General features: G+C 51.0%; 2 protein-coding genes across 3 annotated transcripts in view; both read left to right on the forward strand.

The window, feature by feature from the left end:
* Positions 1-4,202, forward strand: part of LOC140396998 (inositol polyphosphate-5-phosphatase A-like) — a 46,683-nt gene extending 42,481 nt beyond the window's left edge. The window contains exon 16 of one of the 2 annotated variants that reach the window (XM_072486020.1): positions 1,914-4,202. The gene's annotated coding sequence lies outside the window, so the exon portion shown is untranslated. The other variant, XM_072486021.1, reaches the window with a different exon arrangement.
* A 7,035-nt stretch (positions 4,203-11,237) lies between these two features.
* On the forward strand, positions 11,238-22,703 carry LOC140397000 (5-hydroxytryptamine receptor 7-like). The gene is made up of 2 exons (XM_072486022.1): positions 11,238-11,777; positions 21,022-22,703. Exons 1-2 carry the CDS (start codon positions 11,410-11,412, stop codon positions 21,674-21,676), a joined length of 1,023 nt encoding a protein of 340 aa, XP_072342123.1. The 5' UTR covers positions 11,238-11,409; the 3' UTR covers positions 21,677-22,703.
* Positions 22,704-23,958: the final 1,255 nt, after the last annotated feature.

A 23,958-nucleotide genomic window follows, 5' to 3' on the forward strand; every position in this document is an offset into this window, starting at 1 on the left:
ACCCTATTCCCGTAACCCAATAACCCCTCCCAGCCTTTTTGGTCACTGAGGGCAATTTATCATGGCCAATCCACCTAACCTGGACTGTGGGAGGAAACCGGAGCACCCGGAGTAAACCCACGCAGACACGGGGAGAACGTGCAGACTCCGCACAGGCAGTGACCCAGCGGGGAATCGAACCTGGGACCCTGGCGCTGTGAAGCTGCCGTGCTAGCCACTTGTGCTACCGTGCTGCCCACATGAGTATGTTCCATTGAGATTGCCTCTCATTCCACACGGACCCAATCCGATCTCTCCCTCCTCGAACAATCCCATCATCTCTCTGGCTTACCTTATTTTGCACTCCTTCCTCAGGCACATGCTTCGCTCCGGAGGACAGGACGGCGCGCAGCATAGGATTGCGGACGGAATTATTTCACCCCCATCCTACTCCCAGCTGCGGAAAGCCTCACGTACAATCGCCGCCAAGTCGGACGGAATGGTGGTGTGGCGGTTAGCACTGCTGCCTCACGGCGCCGAGGTCCCAGGTTCGATCCCGGCCCCGGGTCACTGTCCGTGTGGAGTTTGCACATTCTCCTCGTGTCTGCGTGGGTCTCACCCCCACAACCCCAAAAAGAAGTGCAGGGTAGGTGGATTGGCCACGCTAAATTGCCCCTTAATTGGAAAAAAAATAATTGGGTGATCTAAATTCAGATTTAAAAAAAGAATTGGCTCTAAGTCCTTTCGGACCTTGTTCAAGGACTTCAGCCACAATCCCTGGGGACTTCCCTGCCGAGCTCGGGACAATTCCCGCCATGAATGGATGGAGAATTGGATGGACTCATGGCACCTCTGCACTGCATCATGGGAAGTTCCCTTCAGCATGCCTGTGAAATATTTGAAGATTTATTGGGAAGGAATCTCAGCATACACGGACAACTGGCGTGTTGCTGTTGAGTAAGTTCAAAAAGGTTCTGACTTGTCCTGGGGGGGGACGAATTAACTTTAGTTGGCCGATTGTGGGCATGAGAGATTGGAGAAGGCCATTCAGCCCCTCGATCCTGCGCCAACATTCTGTACGATCTTTGGCTTCAACTCCATTTACATGCCCGGTCCCAATATCCCGTAATTCCCGGAGAGATCCCAAATCCTTCAATCCCAGCCTGGAATGCATTCAACGATGTCGCACCCACTCCCTGGGGTACAGAATTCCACCGCCCTTTGAGTGACGAAAATTCTCCTCACCCCAATCCTAAATGGTCGGCCCCCTTATCCCGAGGCTATGACCCCCCTCCCCCGTCTTCCAGATTTCCCGTCCAATGGAGACAATCTCTCAGTGTCTCTACCCTGGCAAACACCCGTCAGAATTGTTTTATTCCTTCACGGGATGTGGGCTTCGCTGGCCGGGCCCAGTATTTGTTGCCTATCCCGAATTGCCCCTCCAGAAGGTGGTGGGTGAGCCGCCTTCTTGAGCTGCTGCAGCCCGTGTGGCGTAGGTACACCCACAGTGCTGTTAGAGAGGGAGTTCCAGGATTTTGCCCCAGCGACAGCGAAGGAACGGCCGATATATTTCCAAGTCGGGGTGGTGAGTGACTTGGAGGGGAACCTCCAGGTGGTGGGGTTCCCAGGTATCTGCTGCCCTTGTCCTTCTAGATGGTAGAGGTTGTGGGTTTGGAATGTTGCCGAAGGAGCCTTGGTGAGTTGCTGCAGTGCATCTTGTAGACGGTACACACGGCTGCCACTGTGCGTCGGTGGGGGAGGGAGTGAACGTTTGTGGATGGGGTGCCGATCAAGCGGGGCTGCTTTGTCCTGGATGGTGTCGAGCTTCTTGAGTGTTGTTGGGAGCCGCACTCATCCAGGCAAGTGGGGAGTATTCCATCACACTCCTGACTTGTGCTCAGATCCCTTACAGGTGTCGAATCTTCTCTCTCCAGGTGACAACTGAGGCGATGTGACATTGCTCACCTCAGCAACAGAAGCAATAATCGGCGACTCGGAAACGATCAACATTTGCCCAGCTGGAACCCAAGCCTCAAGACGTTCGAGAGGCAACTATTGCGGGATCGCCCTCACACATTCTTTACCTGCCCCATCCCTGAGCCCCTTGAGCTGTACCGTGAGGTCAATGGACAGCGTAATTCAGGAAGCCAGGGCTGATTCCCCCCACCACCAAGCATCTCTCGATGAATCCCTTTTTAACCCTTCGCTCTCCAGGCAGTGTAGAGTAATGAGAAGCTCAGTATAAGGAATGCGGCCTGTAAATTTATCGAGCTTCCGGTTCGCTGTCAGTGATTACCGCTTAGAGGGCGCCAAGCGTGACGCACTCACCTGCACTCCAGCCTGCGACGGAGCAGTCCAGCCTGTTGGACAGCATCTGTGTTGACTGACTGAGGTCGCACTTGGGCCCACCTGCAGCCGTTGACTCCTTATCGTCTTGGCCATGACGAGGTGTTGCTAAGGAGCCACCCCTCACGACAGCGCCCACAAAGGCCAAACAGGGCCTGCCGCCAATAACAAGTCAGTTCAGCTCTGGGCGCCAATGGAAATCAAGTGATAATCCAGCCAACATTTTGTTTCTGTCTCGGATGATGCCGCACCTATTTCAATTTTCCCGCACGTGTAGGCCAGACCGGGCAAGGACGGCAGATTTCCTTCCCTAAAGGACGTTCGTGAAGCGAATGGGTTTTTACGACAATCGATGGTCATCGTTAGACTTTTAATCCCAGATTTATTCATTGAATTTAAACTCCTGATGGGATTTGAACCCACGTTCTCTAGGCCTCTGGATAACTAGGCCAGTGACATTCCCGCTACGCCACCCTCCGCCCAGGTTTCCAGTAAAGATTCCAGGAGCACTCACCCTTGCCCATAACTCGCGCACCCTTTCCTTCATGTTGGCCTCTCCCGCGTTTTCGGGCATTTCCTCGCCAACCGTTGGCACCTCCGATTTCCGAATGCTCCCCTCCTCCTGCCCCACCTTCCCTCTCTCCTCACCGCTCCCGCCGCCTCTGTCCTCGCTTCGAAACTCTCACACGCGTCGCCGCTCCTCACCTCTGACCCCCAAAAAAATCATCACCCCGAAACGGTTGACTTTGACCATTCCTTCCTCCGTCGGAATTCCCGCTCTTGTACTATCGCACTTCCCGCCATCTGTGCTGTACGCGGCCGGATGCCCACCTCCCCCTCCCCCACTACCCAGCCAGTCTGCAAATGGCCCACAATGCCCCTCACAAAGATCAGGATCCTGAGGTAGAGGGTGCCTTGCAGAATGAAGTTGGCGTGGGTGGCTGGGGTGGGGGGGAAGGGGGGGGGGGGGGGTGGCGACAATTTCATTTGGTGTTCTCGCGAGATGCCCTGGTGCGTGCGAGATGAAAAACTTTGACAAAAAAAGGCCTAATTCCTTTCAGCGGTACTCCAGTTCTGTAGAGCCGCAATTTCGCCATTCTTCCGTTTGTATCTGGGGAGGGGACATGGTTGCCATAGTGCCTTGGCCTTGTGATGCATTATGGGTAGGGTGATTATTGGGGGGGGAAAACAGGTACTAGGCTTCATCCTGAGGCTTCCAAGGCCACTTCCCAACCTTAAGATCAGAGCCGGGGCATTTGGGCCTACTTCCTCACAAAAAGGCTCGTGCAAATCTAGAACTTTCTCCTCTGGCCCAATTGAGAATTGGAACCAAGATGGAGTTTAAGATAGAAATCAACCACAGACTGTTTGAATGGTGGAACATTCCGGATGGGCCTCCCATTCCTATCCTCCCTGTTAACACAATGGAATAACCCAAATTCCGACACCTTGGTGCTATGGGCCAGGATTTGAGGTGTTTTAATTTTGTCGGATGCCCACTGATAGGGCGTCAGGGTGCCCCCAAGACCCTTAATCAGAATATTGTATAGTTAGGTGGTTTCACAGGACAAGCTAGTGACAAAATATCAGCCACCATAGTGGCTTGTTAGAGCATTTTTGCCCTTTCGCGCTGACGGTTAGTCTCCATTAGGGCCCGGTTGGCAGGCCGATCTATTTAGCTGCCCCATATAGTGCCCGATTGGAAGGTTGATCAGAAGACCGCGTGAAGGGGCTCCTTCTAAACGTTTGATGATTTGTACAATACGATGAGTTTTTCTACCATTTTGGCATGTTTTCTACAACTACCTGTGATCATGTACATACTCTGCTGTGTGGCTTTTTAAAGAGTTCAAGTAAATTCAAAACCACGCTCTTGATTTCCAAAGTGATTTTTGTCTTTGCGTGTGTGTGTGTTGTCGGTGTTGGTCAGTACTTTGAGGATCCCGTCACATCAGCATTGGCCACCTCCTGGGCTCTCCCGACGTGAAGCGTGGATTAGAAGCAGCGCAAGTCAAACTTGGCTCGAAGCCTCTCGGGTAGGCCGCAGCGGGCAACTCCGGGCCACCAAGCTTCAAGCTGACTCTTCCCTGTTTCACTTTGCCCTCAATTTCTGTTCCCTCTTCAGAGCTGAGATGTCGTTGACGGTCAGGGAGAGGGTCGGGCCTAGTTTCGGCCTGGCCTCTCGAACAACCCTCTCCCCCCCCTACCTCCATTTTAATCGCTCCACCATTAGGGTCCATACCTTCAGCTGTCCGGGGACCCCCCCAAGCTTTGGAATCCCCTCCCGACACCTCTATAACTCGCTCTTCTCTGTTAACGTTTGAACCTACCTGTGACCGAATAAATCCTTTTAGGTTTAAAAACTGCGAGTGGGCGGAGTTGACGCAGATTGTAAACCAAGCGCTCAAACGGCCCCTCTCTAATCCCAATTTCCAGGACCTGGTCCATACCCTTGCAGGTTCTAGCTCTTCCGAAACGGATCCAGATATCTTTCAAATGAGTTGAGAATTTCATCCTCAACCATCAACTTAGGCATGAATTCCAAACCCTCACCACCTTCGTGCCCCCTCTTATCCTACTTAATCACCTTAAATCTATGTCCACTGGTAGTTTATCTAAGGGAAACAGGTATTTCCTTTCTACCCTGTCGAGGACAAAGAACAATACAGCACAGGACCAGGCCCTTCGGCCCTCCAAGCCTGTACCGGTCCTGATCCCACCCTTGGCCCAAACCCTCAGCACTTCCTTGTGCCGTCTCCCTCTATACCCGTCCTATCCATGTGTTTGTCAAGATGCCTTTTGATCACCGTTAATGTATCTGTTTCCACAGCCTCCCAAGGCAACGTGTTCCAGGCACTCACCACCCTCTGCGTAAAAAACCTGCCTCGCACATCTCCTCTAAACTTTGCCCCACGGACCTTAAACCTATGCCCCCTGGTGAGTGACCCCTCCACCCTGGGAAAGAGTGCCTGCCCATCCACTCTATCCATGCCCCTCATAATCTTGTAGGCACAGTGGCTAGCACTGCTGCCTCACAGCTCAAGGGACCCGGGTTCAATTCCCGCCTTGGGTGACTGTCTGTGTTGAGTCTGCACCTTCTCTCCGTGTCTGCGTGGGTTTCCTCCGGGTGCTCCGGTTTCCTCCCACAGTCCAAAGATGAGCAGGTTAGGTGGGTTGGCCCTGCTAAAATTGTCCCTTAGTGTCCAAAACGTTAGGTGGGGTTACGGGGATAGGGCGGGGACTTGGGCTTAAGTAGGGTGCTCTTTCCAAGGGTCGGTACAGACTCGCTGGGCCGAATGACCTTCTTCTGCACTGTAGGGATTACTATGATTACTAATATACCTGACTCCCCCTTTAACTGCCCCACCCTCTACCCACACGCCGGACAGACAAACACCGAGGGTTGGAAAGGGGTAAAATAATAGGGATTAAGGTCAAAAGGAAAGAGTCCTTGCTTCAGATGATGAGTTCTTTGGTGCACTTACTTCACAGTATGAGTGTGGATTAAAGTCTCTGGTTTACAGCCTGTAATGACCTTCCTGGCAGTTAGCAATATCTTACTCACAGCTTTTCCAGGAGAGGCCCCTGGCTTCACATCAGCCTGTTCTGCAGAGAGAGAGTTGGTTCCCACTGTGACCTTTTGGTGAGAATTCGCTGGTCATTCCTGGAGAAAACACAGTGGGGGAAAACAGAGGGGGTTTCTCCCTCCACTGCCGAAGAGAAAGTGAAAGTTCTTTACGTCTCTGAACCATTTCAGTGAGAACGGATCGAATCACCACCTGTTACGGGGCAGAGCACCGCCTTTTAGGCCAATGCATCGGGCCTCCAGCCAAATGAGTCCAACCGAGTCATCGCTGATCTCTCTGCTCTGCTTGCATTAAAGGCACAGAGCACTGGCTTCCTTCTATTTGAATTAAAGGAACAAGCTCCCAGAAAGACACATGTCCATAAATCAACCATGGATCAAAAATGAAACGGCAAAACTAAAAGAAAGAGGAAATAAAGGAATAGACAAGACGATCCTTGCAACATATGCATCCAGGTCTCTCTGCTCTTAAATCCCCTTCGGAATTATTCCCTGTATTTTATCTTGTCTCTCCACATTGTTTTTTTCCCCAAATGCCTCACTTCACACTTCTCCGCGTTAAACAGCATCTGCCTCTTGCCCGCCCATTTCACTCCCCTTGATGTCTATCTCTACCCTCCTCAATTCCCAATACTTCCAAGGCACGCCTTGTCCACAAAGGTTGACTTTCCCAAACCTTTGCAGGTCAGTAAAAAACAGACAACGCCGTCACTCACCCCCCCCTCCACCTGTGGGATATGCTCAGCGGTGGCCAACACAATGGCAGACGGACTTTAAGGACAGCATCACTCGCTGCCACGCTCTCTGAGACACCCTGAGGTGGTGAACGGTAGTACAACTTGCTACCAATGGGTGCGAGAGTGCAAAAGAAGATGGACAGATGTGTCATAAATGCATCCGCTTTTTTATCTCAGCTCAGTCCTGATCAAATAAAATAGCTGGCAGTGACTGCAGTCCCAACCTTAAACAGACTCTCTGAGGAATTTACTGTCTGTTTGATTGAGGAAGCCTCGTAACTATCACTGCACCCACAGACAGAGAGAGAGAGGGAGAGGGAGAGAGAGAGAGGGAGGGGGAGAGAGAGGGAGAGAGCTAGATAGAGAGAGAGGGAGAGGGAGAGAGAGAGGGGGAGGGGGAGAGAGCTAGATAGAGAGAGAGGGAGAGGGAGGGGGAGAGATAGAGAGAGCGAGAGAGGGAGGGGGAGAGATAGATAGAGAGAGGGAGAGAGAGAGAGGGAGGGGGAGAGAGAGGGAGAGAGCTAGATAGAGAGAGAGAGGGAGAGGGAGAGAGAGAGGGGGAGGGGGAGAGAGCTAGATAGAGAGAGAGGGAGAGGGAGGGGGAGAGATAGAGAGAGCGAGAGAGGGAGGGGGAGAGATAGATAGAGAGAGGGAGAGAGAGAGAGGGAGGGGGAGAGAGAGGGGGAGAGATGGAGAGAGGGGGGGGAGAGATAGACAGAGAGAGGGATAGAGAGGGAGAGAGAGAGAGGGAGGGGGAGAGAGAGGGGGAGAGATAGAGAGAGAGGTAGAGAGAGGGAGAGAGAGAGAGAGAGAGGGAGGGGGAGCGATAGAGAGAGCGAGAGAGGGAGGGGGAGAGATAGATAGAGAGAGTGATAGAGAGGGAGGGGGGGAGAGAGAGAGAGAGAGGGAGGGAGGGAGGGGGAGAGATAGATAGAGATGTAGAGAGAGAGAGAGGGAGGGAGAGAGATAGATAGAGAGGTAGAGAGAGAGAGAGAGAGGGAGGGGAGAGATAGAGAGAGTAGAGAGAGCGAGAGAGGGAGGGGGAGAGAGAGAGAGGGAAGGGGAGAGATAGATGGAGAGGTAGAGAGAGAGCGAGAGAGAGATAGGGAGGGAGAGAGATAGATAGAGAGGTAGAGAGAGGGGAAGAGAGAGAGGGAGGGGGAGAGAGGGGGAGAGAGAGCGGGAGGGGGAGAGATAGAGAGAGAGAGGGGGAGAGAAACAGAGAGAGGGGGGAGAGATAGATAGAGAGGTAGAGAGAGAGAGAGGGAGAGAGACAGAGGGAGGGAGAAAGAGAGAGAGAGGGAGGGGGAGAGATAGATAGAGAGCGGTAGAGAGAGGGAAAGGGAGAGAGAGGGAGGGGGAGAGATAGATAGAGAGGTAGAGAGAGAGAGGGAGAGAGAGAGAGAGAGGGAGGGGGAGAGATAGAGAGAGGTAGGGAGAGAGAGAGGGAAGGGGAGAGATAGATAGAGAGAGGTAGGGAGAGAGAGAGAGGTAACGAGAGAGAGAGAGAAAACCAAAGAGAAAATGCTGGAAAATCTCAGCAGGTCTGGCAGCATCTGGAGGGAGAGAAAAGAGCGAACGTTTCGAGTCCGGATGACCCTTTGTCAAAGCTAAAAGGCACAGAAAGTGGGAGATATTAATACTGCGGGGTGAGGGAATGAAAGATGAATCATAGCCACAGAAACCCTGGGAAACGGGGGTGCTAATGGCCACTGGGGAACGAGTGCTAATGGCACCAGAGAGAACAAAAGATGTGAAAGGCCAAACAGCAGAGAAACTATCAGAGGGTAAACTGTGACAGATGTAGATGTGGGGGAGGGGAAGCGGGAAGCAAAGGGGAGAAAGGGTAAGGAAAGGGGGAATGAGAGAGGAGGGAAATATATACATATAAAGAAAGACAAGAAAGAAAGAGATGGTAAAAGACAGTTAAAATAAAAGGGGATGAAAACAAAGGGGTCGAGGTGGGGTAGAGCTGATCATCTGAAGTTGTTTGATTCCTTTATATATATATATATACAAACTGGGTCCGACAGTTTGTTCAACAAAACTCCTCACATATGTGTAAAAGGCCTAGGATCTGGGAAAACCCCAAGGCCTTTTACACATATGTGAGAAATATGAGAATGACTAGAGCGAGGGTAGGTCCGATCAAGGACAGTAGCGGGAGATTGTGTATGGAGTCTGAAGAGATAGGAGAGGTCTTGAACGAGTACTTTTCTTCTGTATTTACAAATGAGAGGGGCGATATTGTTGGAGAGGACAGTGTGAAACAGACTGGTAAGCTCGAGGAAATACTTGTTAGGAAGGAAGATGTGTTGGGCATTTTGAAAAACTTGAGGATAGACAAGTCCCCCGGGCCTGACGGGATATATCCAAGGATTCTATGGGAAGCAAGAGATGAAATTGCAGAGCCGTTGGCAATGATCTTTTCGTCCTCACTGTCAACAGGGGTGGTACCAGGGGATTGGAGAGTGGCGAATGTCGTGCCCCTGTTCAAAAAAGGGACTAGGGATAACCCTGGGAATTACAGGCCAGTTAGTCTTACTTCGGTGGTAGGCAAAGTAATGGAAAGGGTACTGGAGGATAGGATTTCTGAGCATCTGGAAAGACACTGCTTGATTAGGGATAGTCAGCACGGATTTGTGAGGGGTAGGTCTTGCCTTACAAATCTTATTGAATTCTTTGAGGAGGTGACCAAGCATGTGGATGAAGGTAAAGCAGTGGATGTAGTGTACATGGATTTTAGTAAGGCATTTGATAAAGTTCCCCATGGTAGGCTTATGCAGAAAGTAAGGAGGCATGGGATAGTGGGAAATTTGGCCAGTTGGATAACGAACTGGCTAACCGATAGAAGTCAGAGAGTGGTGGTGGATGGCAAATATTCAGCCTGGATCCCAGTTACCAGTGGCGTACCGCAGGGATCAGTTCTGGGTCCTCTGCTGTTTGTGATTTTCATTAATGACTTGGATGAGGGAGTTGAAGGGTGGGTCAGTAAATTTGCAGACGATACGAAGATTGGTGGAGTTGTGGATAGTAAGGAGGGCTGTTGTCGGCTGCAAAGAGACATAGATAGGATGCAGAGCTGGGCTGAGAAGTGGCAGATGGAGTTTAACCCTGAAAAGTGTGAGGTTGTCCATTTTGGAAGGACAAATATGAATGCGGAATACAGGGTTAACGGTAGAGTTCTTGGCAATGTGGAGGAGCAGAGAGATCTTGGGTCTATGTTCATACATCTTTGAAAGTTGCCACTCAAGTGGATAGAGCTGTGAAGAAGGCCTATGGTGTGCACGCGTTCATTAACAGAGGGATTGAATTTAAGAGCCGTGAGGTGATGATGCAGCTGTACAAATCTTTGGTAAGGCCACATTTGGAGTATTGTGTACAGTTTTGGTCGCCTCATTTTAGGAAGGATGTGGAAGCTTTGGAAAAGGTGCAAAGAAGATTTACCAGGATGTTGCCTGGAATGGAGAGTAGGTCTTACGAGGAAAGGTTGAGAGTGCTAGGCCTTTTCTCATTAGAACGGAGAAGGATGAGGGGCGACTTGATAGAGGTTTATAAGATGATCAGGGGAATAGATAGAGTAGACAGTCAGAGACTTTTTCCCCGGGTGGAACAAACCATTACAAGGGGACATAAATTTAAGGTGAAAGGCGGAAGATATAGGAGAGATATCAGAGGTAGGTTCTTTACCCAGAGAGTAGTGGGGGCATGGAATGCACTGCCTGTGGAAGTAGTTGAGTCGGAAACATTAGGGACCTTCAAGCAGCTATTGGATAGGTACATGGATTACGGTAAAATGATATAGTGTAGATTTATTTGTTCTCAAGGGCAGCACGGTAGCATTGTGGATAGCACAATTGCTTCACAGCTCCAGGGTCCCAGGTTCGATTCCGGCTTGGGTCACTGTCTGTGCGGAGTCTGCATGTCCTCCCCGTGTCTGCGTGGGTTTCCTCCGGGTGCTCCGGTTTCCTCCCACAGTCCAAAGATGTGCGGGTTAGGTGAATTGGCCAATGATAAATTGCCCTTAATGTCCAAATTGCCCTTGGTGTTGGGTGGAGGTGTTGAGTTTGGGTAGGGTGCTCTTTCCAAGAGCCGGTGCAGACTCAAAGGGCCGAATGGCCTCCTTCTGCACTGTAAATTCAATGATAATCTATGATTAATCTAGGACAAAGGTTCGGCACAACATCGTGGGCCGAAGGGCCTGTTCTGTGCTGTATTTTCTATGTTCTATGTTTATGTAATACTCGCCTGGAGTGCCTGGGGTAGATTGTACTCCGAAGAAAACAGCACTATGTGAATGCATAGATGGACGCGTTTCCAACTGGGATGGTTGGAATGTTCTGGAAGCCTGGAATTTCCGATGCCTCGCAAGAACAGGCCAAATATTGACCGATCAAGAGAGACAAATTGGCCTTAAGTGGCATGTGTGACGTTACATCAAAAGGTCAACTGTTTGGCAGGGAGTATTTGCAGGTGTAAACCTTTGGATAACGACTGGAAGTGATGGGGTTAAGTGTTGATCACGTGACAGTGATCCTTCGGTTACCTACGGTGAGTCACCGGAGAGAGAGAGAGAGAGAGACTCGAGCTCCTGACAAGACTAGAGAGTGTTCGCTGCTGGCAATCTGACGTCCTTCTGGGCTTGGCGTGAAGGGGAGAGGTCAGGCGCTCGACTGGGAGACGAGTTGGACCGTTACCAGTTGGTATGCCATCTCTGCCTCCGCCACGCGGCCCCCAAATTGGCGAGGAGGTCTCACCGTCATGACCAGCGCCAGCCCCCACAATGGCACCAACTGCGTGAGGCAGGCCCTGACTCTGGGCACCCCTCACAAGCTGATCATCGGCCTGACGTTGACCCTGATCGCAGGTGGGACAGTGGTGGGCAATGTGCTGGCCATCGTCTCGGTGTGCGTGGTGCAGAGGGCGAGGCGGCCCCCCAACTACCTGCTGGCGTCGTTGGCAGGGGCAGACCTCTCGGTGGCCCTGGCTGTCCTGCCTTTCGCGATCGCTACCGATCTGACGGGCGGGGAGTGGCCCTTTGGCAGTGTCTTCTGTGATATCTTCATCGCCCTGGATGTCGTTTGCTGCAGTGCATCCATCATGACTCTGTGCCTGATCAGCGTGGATAGGTGAGGATGCTTCGAGCTTGCCCTCTCCCCGCTGAGTGGGGAGCGGTACTTATTGCGCGATATTCCGAGGATAAATTTCGTCATTTGAGTGCGGAGGGAGGAAGAGGGGAGCTGTCTAGACGCTTTGACTGACTCGGACAGATGCAAGAATTCAAAATTCCAGAGGGAGCGACAACTTGTACCGCGTGAGGAAATGGTGCCAGGTTAGCTAATGGGGACCTGCAGGCTTCTGGGTAACTCAAAAAAGGAGTGAGGCTTGGGCATGTTTCTTTTGTTTGCACAGAGCGGGTAGGAATGAGCGCCAAGCGCAGCCAGTGTAAATGAGCCACTGATTATCTTCCGCTGGTTGCTTCGTGTGGCGCACTCAGGGTTTGTCTGAAAGTGCTGCCCAACCGTGGAACCAGCGCCAAGCGAGTAGACGGGTTTTTTTTAATATGCGCTTCCCCTCAGTGGAAAATCTTGCCCAATTGATTGTGAGGTCTCACAGAATTTACGGTGCAGAAGGAGGCCATTCGGCCCATCGAGTCTGCACCGGCCCCTGGAAAGTGCAACTTACGTAAGCCCATACCTCCACCCTATCCCCGTAACCCCGCCTTATCATTTTTGGACACTAAAGGCAATTTAGCCTGGCCAATCCACCTAACCTGCACATCTTTGGACTGTGGGAGGAAACCGGAGCACCCGCAGACACGGGGAGGACGTGCAGACTCCGCACAGACAGTGACCCAAGCCGGAAATCGAACCTGGGACCCTGGCGCTGTGAAGCCACGGTGCTAACCACTGTGCTACCATGCTGCTCCACGGTTCGAGAGGGGCAGCGGGCGCTGTTCAGCGCAAGCTTGTAGTGGCATCAAAGCTGGGGGTTCCACCGCCCCTCCCTCGAAGGAGGCGGCACGGGTAGCACAGTGGTTAGCACCGTTGCTTCACTGTTGCCTCACAACGCCAGGGTCCCACTTCGATTCCTGGCTTGGGTCACTGTCTGTGCGGAGTCCGGACGTTCTCCCCGTGTGTGCGTGGGTTTCCTTCGGGTGCTCTGGTTTCATCCCATAAGTCTCTGTTAGGTGAATCGGACATTCTGAATTCTCCCTCTGTGTACCCGAACAGGCGCCGGAATGTGGCGACGAGGGGATTTTCACAGTAACTTCATTGCAGTGTTAATTTAAGCCTACTTGTGACACTAATGAAGATTATTACAAGGAAGCGTGAAGGGGATATATCTCGGCATCTGAGGGCGAGGTATTTCTCTGTCACGATTACCAAGGGGGGAAAATCGCTCAGGAACAAGGTGGGCGAGAGAGGCACGAGAGACGTCTGATCGTTTAGCTTTCGTATGCTTTGCAATCTGCGCAGCGCGAGTTCGACAAGTGGCGCGGGACGAGCTGTTGTCTCTGAGCCAACCCTGTAAAGATTATCTCCGCGATAGTTTTGTTCGAGGATGTCAGAGACCTTCTGCGCACTGACTCATTGTCAGGGAGTGTCCGGTGGACTGCTCAATGAGTATTTAGACAACCCTAACCCTAAGCCCTAACCCTGATGGGGTGTTCCGGTTGGAAATAATCCCCTGCGATCTATCCTGCTCCTGCGGGCTGCTGGATGCGGTTTGGGAGACAGCAGCGAGTAAACGTCTCCGTCCCTGCCCAGGGCCACTGGGGCGCGACAGATTTTAAAACGGAGTGTTGCTCTGTACCAACAAGAAACACCCAGAAACCAAATAGCTTAATTGCTAAACATACTGCCATGCATTTCAAAGCAGCTTTAGCTTGTTAATGTGTTACCAGACTTGATCCACCTTGAGAACGGCGCTGAATGGTGATGTTTGTATTATTTATCGCAGCGTTGGGTGAACAAACTAATTGTAGCATAAACAAGGGCACCTTTCTTTTAATTTCGTCATCCTTGGGACGTGGCTTTCGCTGGCTAGACCGGCATTTATTGTCCATCCCTAATTGCCCCTTGAGAAGGTGGTGGGTGAGCCGCCTTCTTGAGCCTCTGCAGTCCCTGTGCTGTAGGTACACCCACAGTGCTGTTAGAGAGGGAGTTCCAGGATGTTGCCCCAGCGACAGTGAAGGAACGTCCGATATATTTCCAAGTTGGGGTGGTGAGTGACTTGGAGGGGAATCTACAGGTGGTGGGGTTCCCAGGTATCTGCTGCTCTTGTCCTTCTAGATGGTAGAGGTCGCGGGTTTGGAATGTTGCCGAAGGAGCCTTGGAGAGTTGCTGCGGTGCATCTTGTAGATGGTACACACGGCTGCCACTGTGCGTCGGTGGTGGAGGGAGTGAATGTTTGTGGATGGGGTGCCGATCAAGCGGGGCTGCTTTGTCCTGGATGGGGTCGAGCTTCTTGAGTGTTGTTGGAGCTGCACTCATCGAGGCAAGTGGAGAGTATTCCATCACACTCCTGACTTGTGCCTTGTCGATGGTGGACAGGCTTTGGGGAGTCAGGAGGTGAGTTACTCTCCGCAGGATTCCCAGCCTCTGACCTGCGCTGGTAGCCACAGTATTTATATGGCTGGGTCCAGTTCAGTTTCTGGTCAATGGTAACCCCCAGGATGTTGATTGTGGGGGATTCAGCGATGGTAATGTCAATGAATGTCAAGAGGTGATGGTTAGAACCTCTCTTGTAGGAGATGGTCATTGCCTGGCACTTGTGTGTTGTGAAAGTAACTTGCCACTTGTCAGCCCAAGCCTGGATATTGTCCAGGTCTTGCTGCATTGGGACATGGACTGCTTCAGTATCTGAGGAGTCGCGAATGGTGCTGAACATTGTGCAGTCATCAGCGAACACCCCCACTTCTGACCTTATGATGCAAGGGAGGTCATTGATGAAGTAGCTGAAGAGGGTTGGGCCTAGGACAGTTTAGCTGGGGCTCCTTGATGCCACATTCGGTCAAATGCTGCCTTGATGTCCAGGGCAGTCACTCTCACCTCACCTCTGGAGTTCAGCTCTTTTGTCCATGTTTGAACCAAGGCTGTAATGAGGTCAGGAGCTGAGTGACCCTGGCGGAACCCAAACTGAGCGTCCGTGAGCAGGTTATTGCCGAGTAAGTGCCGATTGATAGCACTGTTGATGACTCCTTCCATCACGTGGCTGATGATGGAGAGTAGACTGATGGGACGGTAATTGGCTGGGTTGGATCTGTCCGGTTTCTTGTGTATAGGACACACCTGGGCAATCTTCCACATTGCCCGGGTAGATGCCAGTGTTGTAGCTGTACTGGAACAGCATGCCTAGGAGTGTGACTAGTTCTGGAGCACAAGTCTTCAGTACTATTGCCGGGATATTGTCAGAGCCCATAGCCTTTGCAGTATCCAGTGTCTTCAGCCGTTCCTTGATATCACGTGAAGTGAATCGAATTGGCTGAAGACTGACATCTGTGATACAGGGGACCTCCGGAGGAGAAACATAGAAAACAGAAGCAGGAATAGGCCATTCGGCCCTTCGAGCCTGCTCCGCCATTCATTATGAGCGTGGCTGATCATCCAACTCAATACCCTGATTCCCGCCTTCCCCCCTATGGTTTGATCCCGGGTAGGAGGATCGCCGGGGGAAGCGCAAGAATCGCGCCACGCAGCTCCGGCGCCAATCGCGTTCGCGGGGTCGCCGCCGCGCCGGTTGGAGGCCTCCACGGTGGCCTGGCCCGAGTTCGGGGCCTACCGATCGGCAGGCGGGCTAATTCTGGGGGGGGGGGGGAACCTACGTTCCTCCGCGCCGGGCCCCTGTATAACTCCGCCATATTGCCCGGGGGCCAGCGCGGAGACGGCAACCCAGCGCGGACCAGCGCTGGCCGTGACGCGCCGGCTTTCGAGCACCGGAGCAGCGGACGCCACTCCGGCGCCGTACTAGCCCACTAGGTAGGGGTGAATGCCTGGGCCTGGAGGCTCGTTGACGCCGGAGTCGCTCACGCCGCTTTTGACGCCAACGTCAGAACCTGGCCGCGGGATCGGAGAATCCCGGCCCAGATGTTTTGACCTCAACTATTTCCTGTGGTAACGAATTCCACAGGCTCGCCACTCTCTGGGTGAAGACATTTCTCCATAGCTCTGCCCTAAATGGTCTACCCCTATCCTCAGACTGTGACCCCTGGTTCTGGACACCCTCGTCACCAGGAACATCCTTCCTGCATCTACCCTGTCTCGTCCTGTCAGAATTTTATAGCTTTCTTCAGATTTACCCTCATTCTTCTGTACTCCAGTGAATACAGTCCTAACCGACTCAATCTCTCCTCATACGTCAGTCCCGCCATCCCAGGAATCAGTCTGGTAAACCTTCGCTGCACTCCCTCCGTAGCAAGAACATCCTTCCTCAGATAAGGACCCCAAAACTGCACGCAACATTCCAGGTGTGGCCTCACAAAGACCTGTCTAATTGCTGTAAGACATCCCTGCTCCGATCCGTCCTTCGTCCTCCTTCGCTAAATTCTAAAGTGCTCCCAATCCTCAGGCCTGTTGTTTTTCTTGGCCAATTTGTATGCTTCTTCCTTGCATCTAATACTATCTCTAATTTCCCTTGTAAGCCACGGTTTGGCCACCTTTCCTGTTTTTCTTTTGCACCAGACAGGAATGAACAGTTGCTGTAGTTCCCCCATGTGCTCCTTGAATGTTTGCCATTGCCTATCCACTGTCATCCCTTTAAGTAATGTTTCCCAATCTATCATAGCCAACTCATGCACCATATCATCATAGTTTCCTTTATTAAGATTCAGGACCAGAGTCTCAGAATCAACTACGTCACTCTCCATCTTGTGTGAAAAATTCCGTCATATTAAGATCGCTCTTCCCCAAGGGGTCTCGCAGTACACAGTCTAGGATGGCCTGTCCTCTTGTTGGTTCCTCAACCAACGTATTGGTCCAGAAAACCTCCCCGTATACATTCCAGGAATTCCTCTGTGTTATGGGCCAGGGTTTAGAGAACCCCAAAGTGTATCATGGAGTTCACCTCACCCACGACTTTTACTAGATTGTGGTATGGGGAACACACGGTCCACTCTACAGGTGTGGTGCAGCAGAATTTTAAAAGTAATTTTTAAAGCAAAACAATGTTTATTCTCTGAACTTAGTTAACCTTTTTAAAACATACAGTGAACATCTTAGCAATCATCAATTCGAATACAACCCCCCCCCCCCAAAGAGTATAACACTCTAAGTAATCCTTAAACTTTCCTTTTAACATCCATAAGACAAAAATCCTTTTTACAGAAGAACATCAGATTTAAATTTTCTACTGAGAGCAGTTATCACTCTGAATTCACCAAATGATCGAGAGATAGTCTTTAGATGGCAGAGAGATCACAATTACACCTTCTTTGGCTGGCTTCAGCTCCAACACTAAAACAAAACCAAAAAACACATGCACACCCAAGCTTTTCCTCAAAGCGAAGCTAAAAAGCAGAGCCAGAGCTCAGCTCCACCCACACTCTGACATCACTGCAGTAACTTGAGCAGACAACCATTTCTTAAAGTGACATTCCCATCACATCTGGTACAGTATTGTGACTAATTTGATTTGCCCAATCTATACGCAGATTAAATCCACCCATAATTACAGATGTTCCTTTATCGATAGAGAGCGATAGAGAGCACCTTATCCGGCTGCATCACAGCTTGGTATGGCAACTGCTCGGTCCAAGGTCACAAGAAACTGTAGAGTGTGGTGAACTCAGCCCAACGCATCACACAAGCTTGCCACCCTCACATTGATTCTGTCTACACCTTCCGCTGCCTCAGGAAGGCTGACAGCGTTATCAGAGACCCCTCCCACCCAGGCATCGCCTTCTCCCAGACCCTTCCATCAGGCAGAAGGTACAGAGGTCTGAAGACCCGCACATCCAGACATAGGAACAGCTTCTTCCCCACAGCTACTAGACTCCTCAACGACTCCCCCTCGGGCTGATCTGTTCCCTGTAAGAACACTATTCACGGCGCCCTATGCTGCTCTTGCTCCTGTATTTGCTTTGTTTGGCCCCTTGTTCCGCACTGTAACCAATCACTGTTTGTCGATGGACCATTTGTCAATGTTCTCTGTCGATTATTCTTTTTTGTCTACTATGTACGTATAGTGTACGTTCCCCCGGCCGCAGAAAATTACTTTTCATGCACTTCGGTACATATGACAATAAATCAAATCAATCAATCGCATGCATCTCTAATTTCCTGTTTAATGCCATTCCCAATATCACCACTGCAGTTTGGGGGTCTATATACAACCCTCAGTATTGTTTTTTTGCCCCTTGATGTTTCTCAACTCTATCCCTACAGATTCCACATTGTCGGAGCTAATATCCTTTCTCGCTATTGCGGTAACCTCCTCTTAAACCAGCACTGCAACCCCACTGCCTTTTCCTTTTTGTCTGTCCTTCCTAAATATTAAATACCCTTGGATATTCAGTTCCCATCCCTGGTCACCCTGCAGCCATGCCTCCGTAATCCCGACTATATCACACCCATTCACATCTATTTGCGCGATTGGTTCATCCGTTTTATTGCGAATGCTCCACGCATTAAGGCACAGAGCCTTTAAGTTTGTCTTTTTCACATTGTTTGTCTTGCTCCCAATATTTTTCACTGTGCTCCTTTGAACCTGGCCCTTGATCTCTTTGCCTATCACTTTCCTTAATCCCCTTTCTGTCTTTTGTTTTGATTCCCCCTCTGAAGTGTTGGGTACTCTGAGACACAGACAAACCAACACGGTTGCGATTGGTACAACGCAGTTTTATTTCTTTTAACTATTTATATAACAAACTCTGGTACTCAGCACATGGTGTCTGTCTGAGTGTCTGGCTTGGAGGTCCTTGCCCTGAGCCGTCTCCTGCTGGTCTGCCCAGGAAGTGTTGTGTTCTTTGTTTTGTACTGTGTATGCTCTTGTCTGTGATTGGCTGCCATGTTGTGTGTGCTAATTGGTCCGTTGATCTGTCCATCACTCTGTATGTGTGTATGTGCTGTGATGTTCACTTGAATATCATGACACCCTCCTCCAACTCCTCATAGATACATAGAAGATAGGCGCAGGAGGAGGCCTTTGGGCCCTTCGAGCCTGCTCCGCCATTCATCACCATCATGGCTGATCATCCAACTCAATAGCCTAATCCTGCTTCTCCCCATAGCCTTTGATCCCATTCTCCCCAAGTGCTATTTCCAGCCGCCTCTTGAATACATTCAAAGTTTTAGCATCAACTACTTCCTGTGGGAATGAATTCCACAGGCTCACCACTCTTTGTGTGAAGAAATGTCTCCTTATCTCTGTCCGAAATGTCCCTGAATCCTTAGGCTGTGACCCCTGGTTCTGGACACACCCATCATTGGTAACATCTTCCCTGCCTCTACCCTGTCTATTCCTGTTAGAATTTTATAAGTCTCTATGAGATTCCCCCCTCATTCTTCTGAACTCCAGCGAGAACAATCCCAACCTAGTCAATCTCTCCTCATATGACAGTCCCGCCATCCCTGGAATCAGTCTGGTAAACCAGGTAGCGCAGCATGGTAGCACAGTGGTTAGCACAGTTGCTTCACCGCTCCAGGGTCCCAGGTTCGATTCCGGCTTGGGTCACTGTCTGTGCGGAGTCTGCACATCCTCCCCGTGTCTGCGTTTGTTTCCTCCGGGTGCTCCAGTTTCCTCCCACAGTCCAAAGATGTGCAGGTTAGGTGGATTGGCCGTGCTAAATTGCCCCGTAGTGTCCAAAATTGCCCTTAGTGTTGGGTGGGGTTGCTGGGTTATGGGGATAGGGTGGAGGTGTTGACCTTGGGTAGGGTGCTCTTTCCAAGAGCCGGTGCAGACTCGATGGGCCGAATGGCCTCCTTCTGCACTGTAAATTCTATGATAGTCTATGATAACCTTCGCTGCACTCATCGAATAGGTTACCATCCCTCTGCCATTTTAGTTTCAACCCTCCCAAACCACTCTAGCAAATACTCCCCACCCCTGGGACATCAGTTCCAGTCCTGCCCAGGTGTAACCCGTCCAGTTTATACAGGTCCCATCTCTCCAGAACTGGTCCCAGTGTGCCAGGAATCATAGAATTTACAGTGCAGAAGGAGGCCATTCGGCCCATCGAATCTGCACCTCTCCCCCTCTGACTAGCCCGTGGCACTGCTAGTAATCCTGAGAGTCTGATTTCTCAACTTTCTTCCCAACTCCCTACATTCTGCTTTTAGGACCCCAACTCTTTTTCTTAACCTATGTCGTTTGTACAGATGTGCACCACGACCACTGGCTGTTCACCCTCCCCCTTCTAGAATGATCCAAGATGGATCATCCACTCAGCACTTCTGGCTGAATATTATTGCGAATGCTTCAACCCCCCACCCCCCCCCCCCCCCATACTCTTTCCTTCCCTCTCCCAATCCTCTCTCGCTCTCCTTGCTGTCTCGATCTCTCCCTCCCCTTCTCTCTCTCCAACTCGCTCCGTCTCTTAACAATCGGTGTCTCGCTTTCTCTCTCTCGCTTTCTCTCTCACCCTACCCTGTTGGCCCCTACTCTCTCTCTCTCTCTCTCTTTCTCTCTCACTCTTTGCACACTCTCCTCCCTCTAAAACTCTCCCCACTCCCCTCCTGTCCCCTCCAGGGTAACTACAGAGGTTCCTCCTGCAAGATTTTGCAGAAAACCAACAGCCCAACACCCACACCTGCTCGATCAATCGATGCCCACTGGGTGGCGCTCCCGCTCTGCGAATCACAGTATCGTGGGTTCAAGTCCCATCAGGGGCCTGGACATCAGCCTCCCACTCCCCCCTAGGGCGGCACGGTGGCGCAGTGGTTAGCACTGCTGCCTCACGGTGCCGAGGAGACGGGTTCGATCCCGGTCCCGGGTCACTGTCCGTGTGGAGTTTGCACATTCTCCCCGTGTTTGCGTGGGTTTTGCCCCACAACCCAAAGATGTGCAGGATTGGCCACGCTAAATTGCCCCTTAATTGGGAAAAAAATAAGTGTCACACTCCCCCCAGTGCCATACTGAGGGAGTGCGGTACTGTCCTTCGGACGAGTGAGGCCACGCCTGCATTCTCGGATGGACATCAAAGATCCGGCGGCCATTTTCCATTTCCCCCCCCCCGGTGCCCTCAATGGACACAAACGGAGAAACGCAGGCAGACTGCTCGTTATCACGCTGGTGTGGGATCTTTCTGTGCGCAATATGGCCACACCTCAGAAGGCTGCTTCCCGGAATTGGGAATGCTAGGCATGGTTTTATATTTCTTCAGCCTTCCCTAGGGCGAGTGCATTTAATCGTAACTCTTGTCGTTTTCCCACCCAGGTATTTGAGGATTACCAGGCCCCTGACCTATCCAGCCAGGCAGAATGGCCGAACGATGGCCAAGATGATCGTGGGGGTGTGGATCTTCTCGGCCTCGGTGACCCTCCCTCCGCTGTTCGGCTGGGCCCTCAACGTCAACGGCAACCGGGTCTGCCTCATCAGCCAGGATTTCGGCTACACCGTCTACTCCACCGTCACCGCCTTCTACCTCCCCACCGCCATCATGCTGGTCATGTACTACAAGATCTTCCGGGCAGCCCAGAGGAGCGCCGCCAGCCTGCCCTCTCCCTCAGAAGAGGGCGGGTCGAGGGCGCCCGAGGCCCGGCTGCCGTGCCGGGGGGCGGCGAGGAGGGCGGGGCCCCTCAAGGGGGAGGAGAAAGCCGCCGCCACTCTGGGGACCCTGGTGGGGGTCTTCACTGTCTGCTGGCTGCCGTTTTTCGTTCAGTCCACCGCGCGCCCCTTCATCTGCGGCATCGATTGTAGTTGCTTCCCCCTCGGGTTGGAGCGGGCACTTCTGTGGCTGGGTTACGCCAACTCCCTGCTGAACCCTTTCATCTACGCCTTCTTCAGCCAAGACCTGAGGTCAACGTACAAGGATTTACTGAGGGGAAGGTGTCGGAAGATGAACAGGAGGTTCTTGGGGGGGGGAGTGTAGAAGAAAGAGTCCCTGAATGCGCGATCAGCGAATTGTGAACAATACTGGAATATTCGGTCACCTGCGGATAATAATGGACGCAACACAACATTCTATCAAGCAGTGGCGAGGTTCCACACTTCGGGAAATCCCTGGAAAACAATAGAATTCTTCTCCAATTTGTACTCCTGTTTTCTGGGCAGCAAACGTTCAAGCTTTGCGTCCGCAAGTCCCTCACAAACAGTTCAATCACAACAATATAATTCGTCCTCAAGGACCAAGGGAACATTCTGGATGAAGTTGTACTCGTTAAAAAGTCCCTTGAATGATCCAGACCGGCATTCCGGCAGTGACTGCCCCTGGAAACGCCAACTGTTGACGGGGAAAAGGCAACTAAGCAGGTTTTTTTTTTTTCAAAAAAAAGTAAGATGGGGGAACTACTGGCTCCTGTTTGCAAAAGGGTCACCTGGTGGGTGACGGCTCTGGGAGACATTACCACGCTTGGACAAGCCGCGTTGAGAAGCTGTTTGTTGCTTTTAGCTTTGGAAGATTGGCTGCTGGGGGTGAAGGGACATACCAACTCCCACAGCTGCTACATCACTCTCAGATCAAAACGGGAACGGGAAGTCACTCAATGTTCTGAAATCGACTGACCACAGATTTTCCGTCGCCCTTCCCCGTTGAACCATTGACTCCGAATTCCTGTCTTATTTTATAGTTTTTGATAAAAAGTTTTTATTGGACTTTTAACGTTTTATATCAAAAGTTACCGAACGAGATGAAACCAAAGCATTTAATCCAAAATTATAACACCGACAGTAGTTTCAATGATCATACACACGATATGCAGCCTCGACATGAAAAGCTTATATTGCAAGGTGCGCTTAATAATAATAATCTTTTAGTTTAGGCGGATCAGCGAGAGAAGATTGAGGGACTTCGGAATTGTGTGTATAAGCTATGTTGGCTGGGTATGGTTGTTGGTTGCGGGGGGGGGGTTCGTACTGAATTATGTTACATTTGTATTTTGTTATCACAAAAGCATAAATGCCTGAATAAAATGTTTGTTAAAAAAAAAAAAAATAATCTTTATTGTCTCAAGTAGGCTCACATTAACACCGCAATGACGTTACTGTGAAAATCTCCTCGTCGCCACATTCCGGCGCCTGTTCGGGTACACAGGGGTAGGATTCAGAATGTTTGGGACTTGTGGGAGGAAACCGGAGCACCCGGAGGAAACCCACGCAGACACGGGGAGAACGTGCAGACTCTGCACAGACAATGACCCCAGCCGGGAATCGAACCCGGGTCCCTGGAGCTGTGAAGCAACAGTGCTAGCCACTGTGCTACCGTATCAAATCGGTACCAAATAAGGCCTGAAGTCGAAAAAGGTGCAGAAAATATAGAAAAAAAGATGGCTGAGTGCCAACCGGGCCAGGTAGGGGCCCGGGGTGGGCAAACTAGTCCGTGTTGGGCTGATAACTGGCTGTGTTCCCCTGAGGGGAGGGCTTTTGTATGGTTGTGTATACCGCACACGTGTGTGTGTTTGAGAGAGTAAATTTAGAGTAAATATACTTTCTTCACAAAATTGATTCAGGATGTGCGAGAATCGCTGGCTAGGCCCATCCCTAATTGCCCTTGAAGTGAGACGCTTGCTTGACCATTTCAGAGGGCATTTAAGGGCCTAATGTGGGCCAGACCCGGTAAGGACAACAGATTTCCTTCCCTAAAGGATATTAGTGAACCTGAGCGGTTTTTTTTGCGACAATTAACAATGGTTTCATCTGCACCATTGGAATTTTAGTTCCAGATCTTTATTGAATTCAAATTTCACCATCTGTCAAGGTGGTTGGAGAATACTGGGTAACATACGCTCCTTCCGTGACATCCTGTCGCTATACTAAATCCTGGGTTAGACCCCACTTGGAGTACTGTTAGCAGATCTGCTTGTCCACACCTTAGGAAGGATATTTCAGCCTTGGAAAGAGTGCAACGTAGGTTTACACTATCATAAGACCATACGTCATAGGAGCAGAATTAGGCCACTCGCCCCATCAAGTCTGCTCCGCCATTCGATCATGGCTGATATTTTCTCATCCCCATTCTCCTGCCTTCTCCCCATAACCCCTGATCCCCTTATTAATCAAGAACCTATCTACTCTGTCTTAAAGACACTCAGTGATTTGGCCTCCACAGCCTTCTGCGGCAAAGAGTTCCACAGATTCACCACCCTCTGGCTGAAGCAATTCCTCCTCATCTCTGTTTTAAAGGATCGTCCCTTCAGTCTGAGATTGTACCCTCTT

This window comes from Scyliorhinus torazame, chromosome 20 (assembly GCF_047496885.1).
Source record: "Scyliorhinus torazame isolate Kashiwa2021f chromosome 20, sScyTor2.1, whole genome shotgun sequence".
Classification (NCBI taxonomy): domain Eukaryota; kingdom Metazoa; phylum Chordata; class Chondrichthyes; order Carcharhiniformes; family Scyliorhinidae; genus Scyliorhinus; species Scyliorhinus torazame.

Excerpts from the sequence above, each read along its gene's own strand:
- LOC140397000 (XM_072486022.1), top strand. The coding sequence starts at position 11,410 with ATGACCAGCGCCAGCCCCCACAATGGCACCAACTGCGTGAGGCAGGCC. Across the intron at positions 11,778-21,021 it reads TGCCTGATCAGCGTGGATAG|GTATTTGAGGATTACCAGGC; the intron begins GTGAGGATGCTT and ends TTTCCCACCCAG.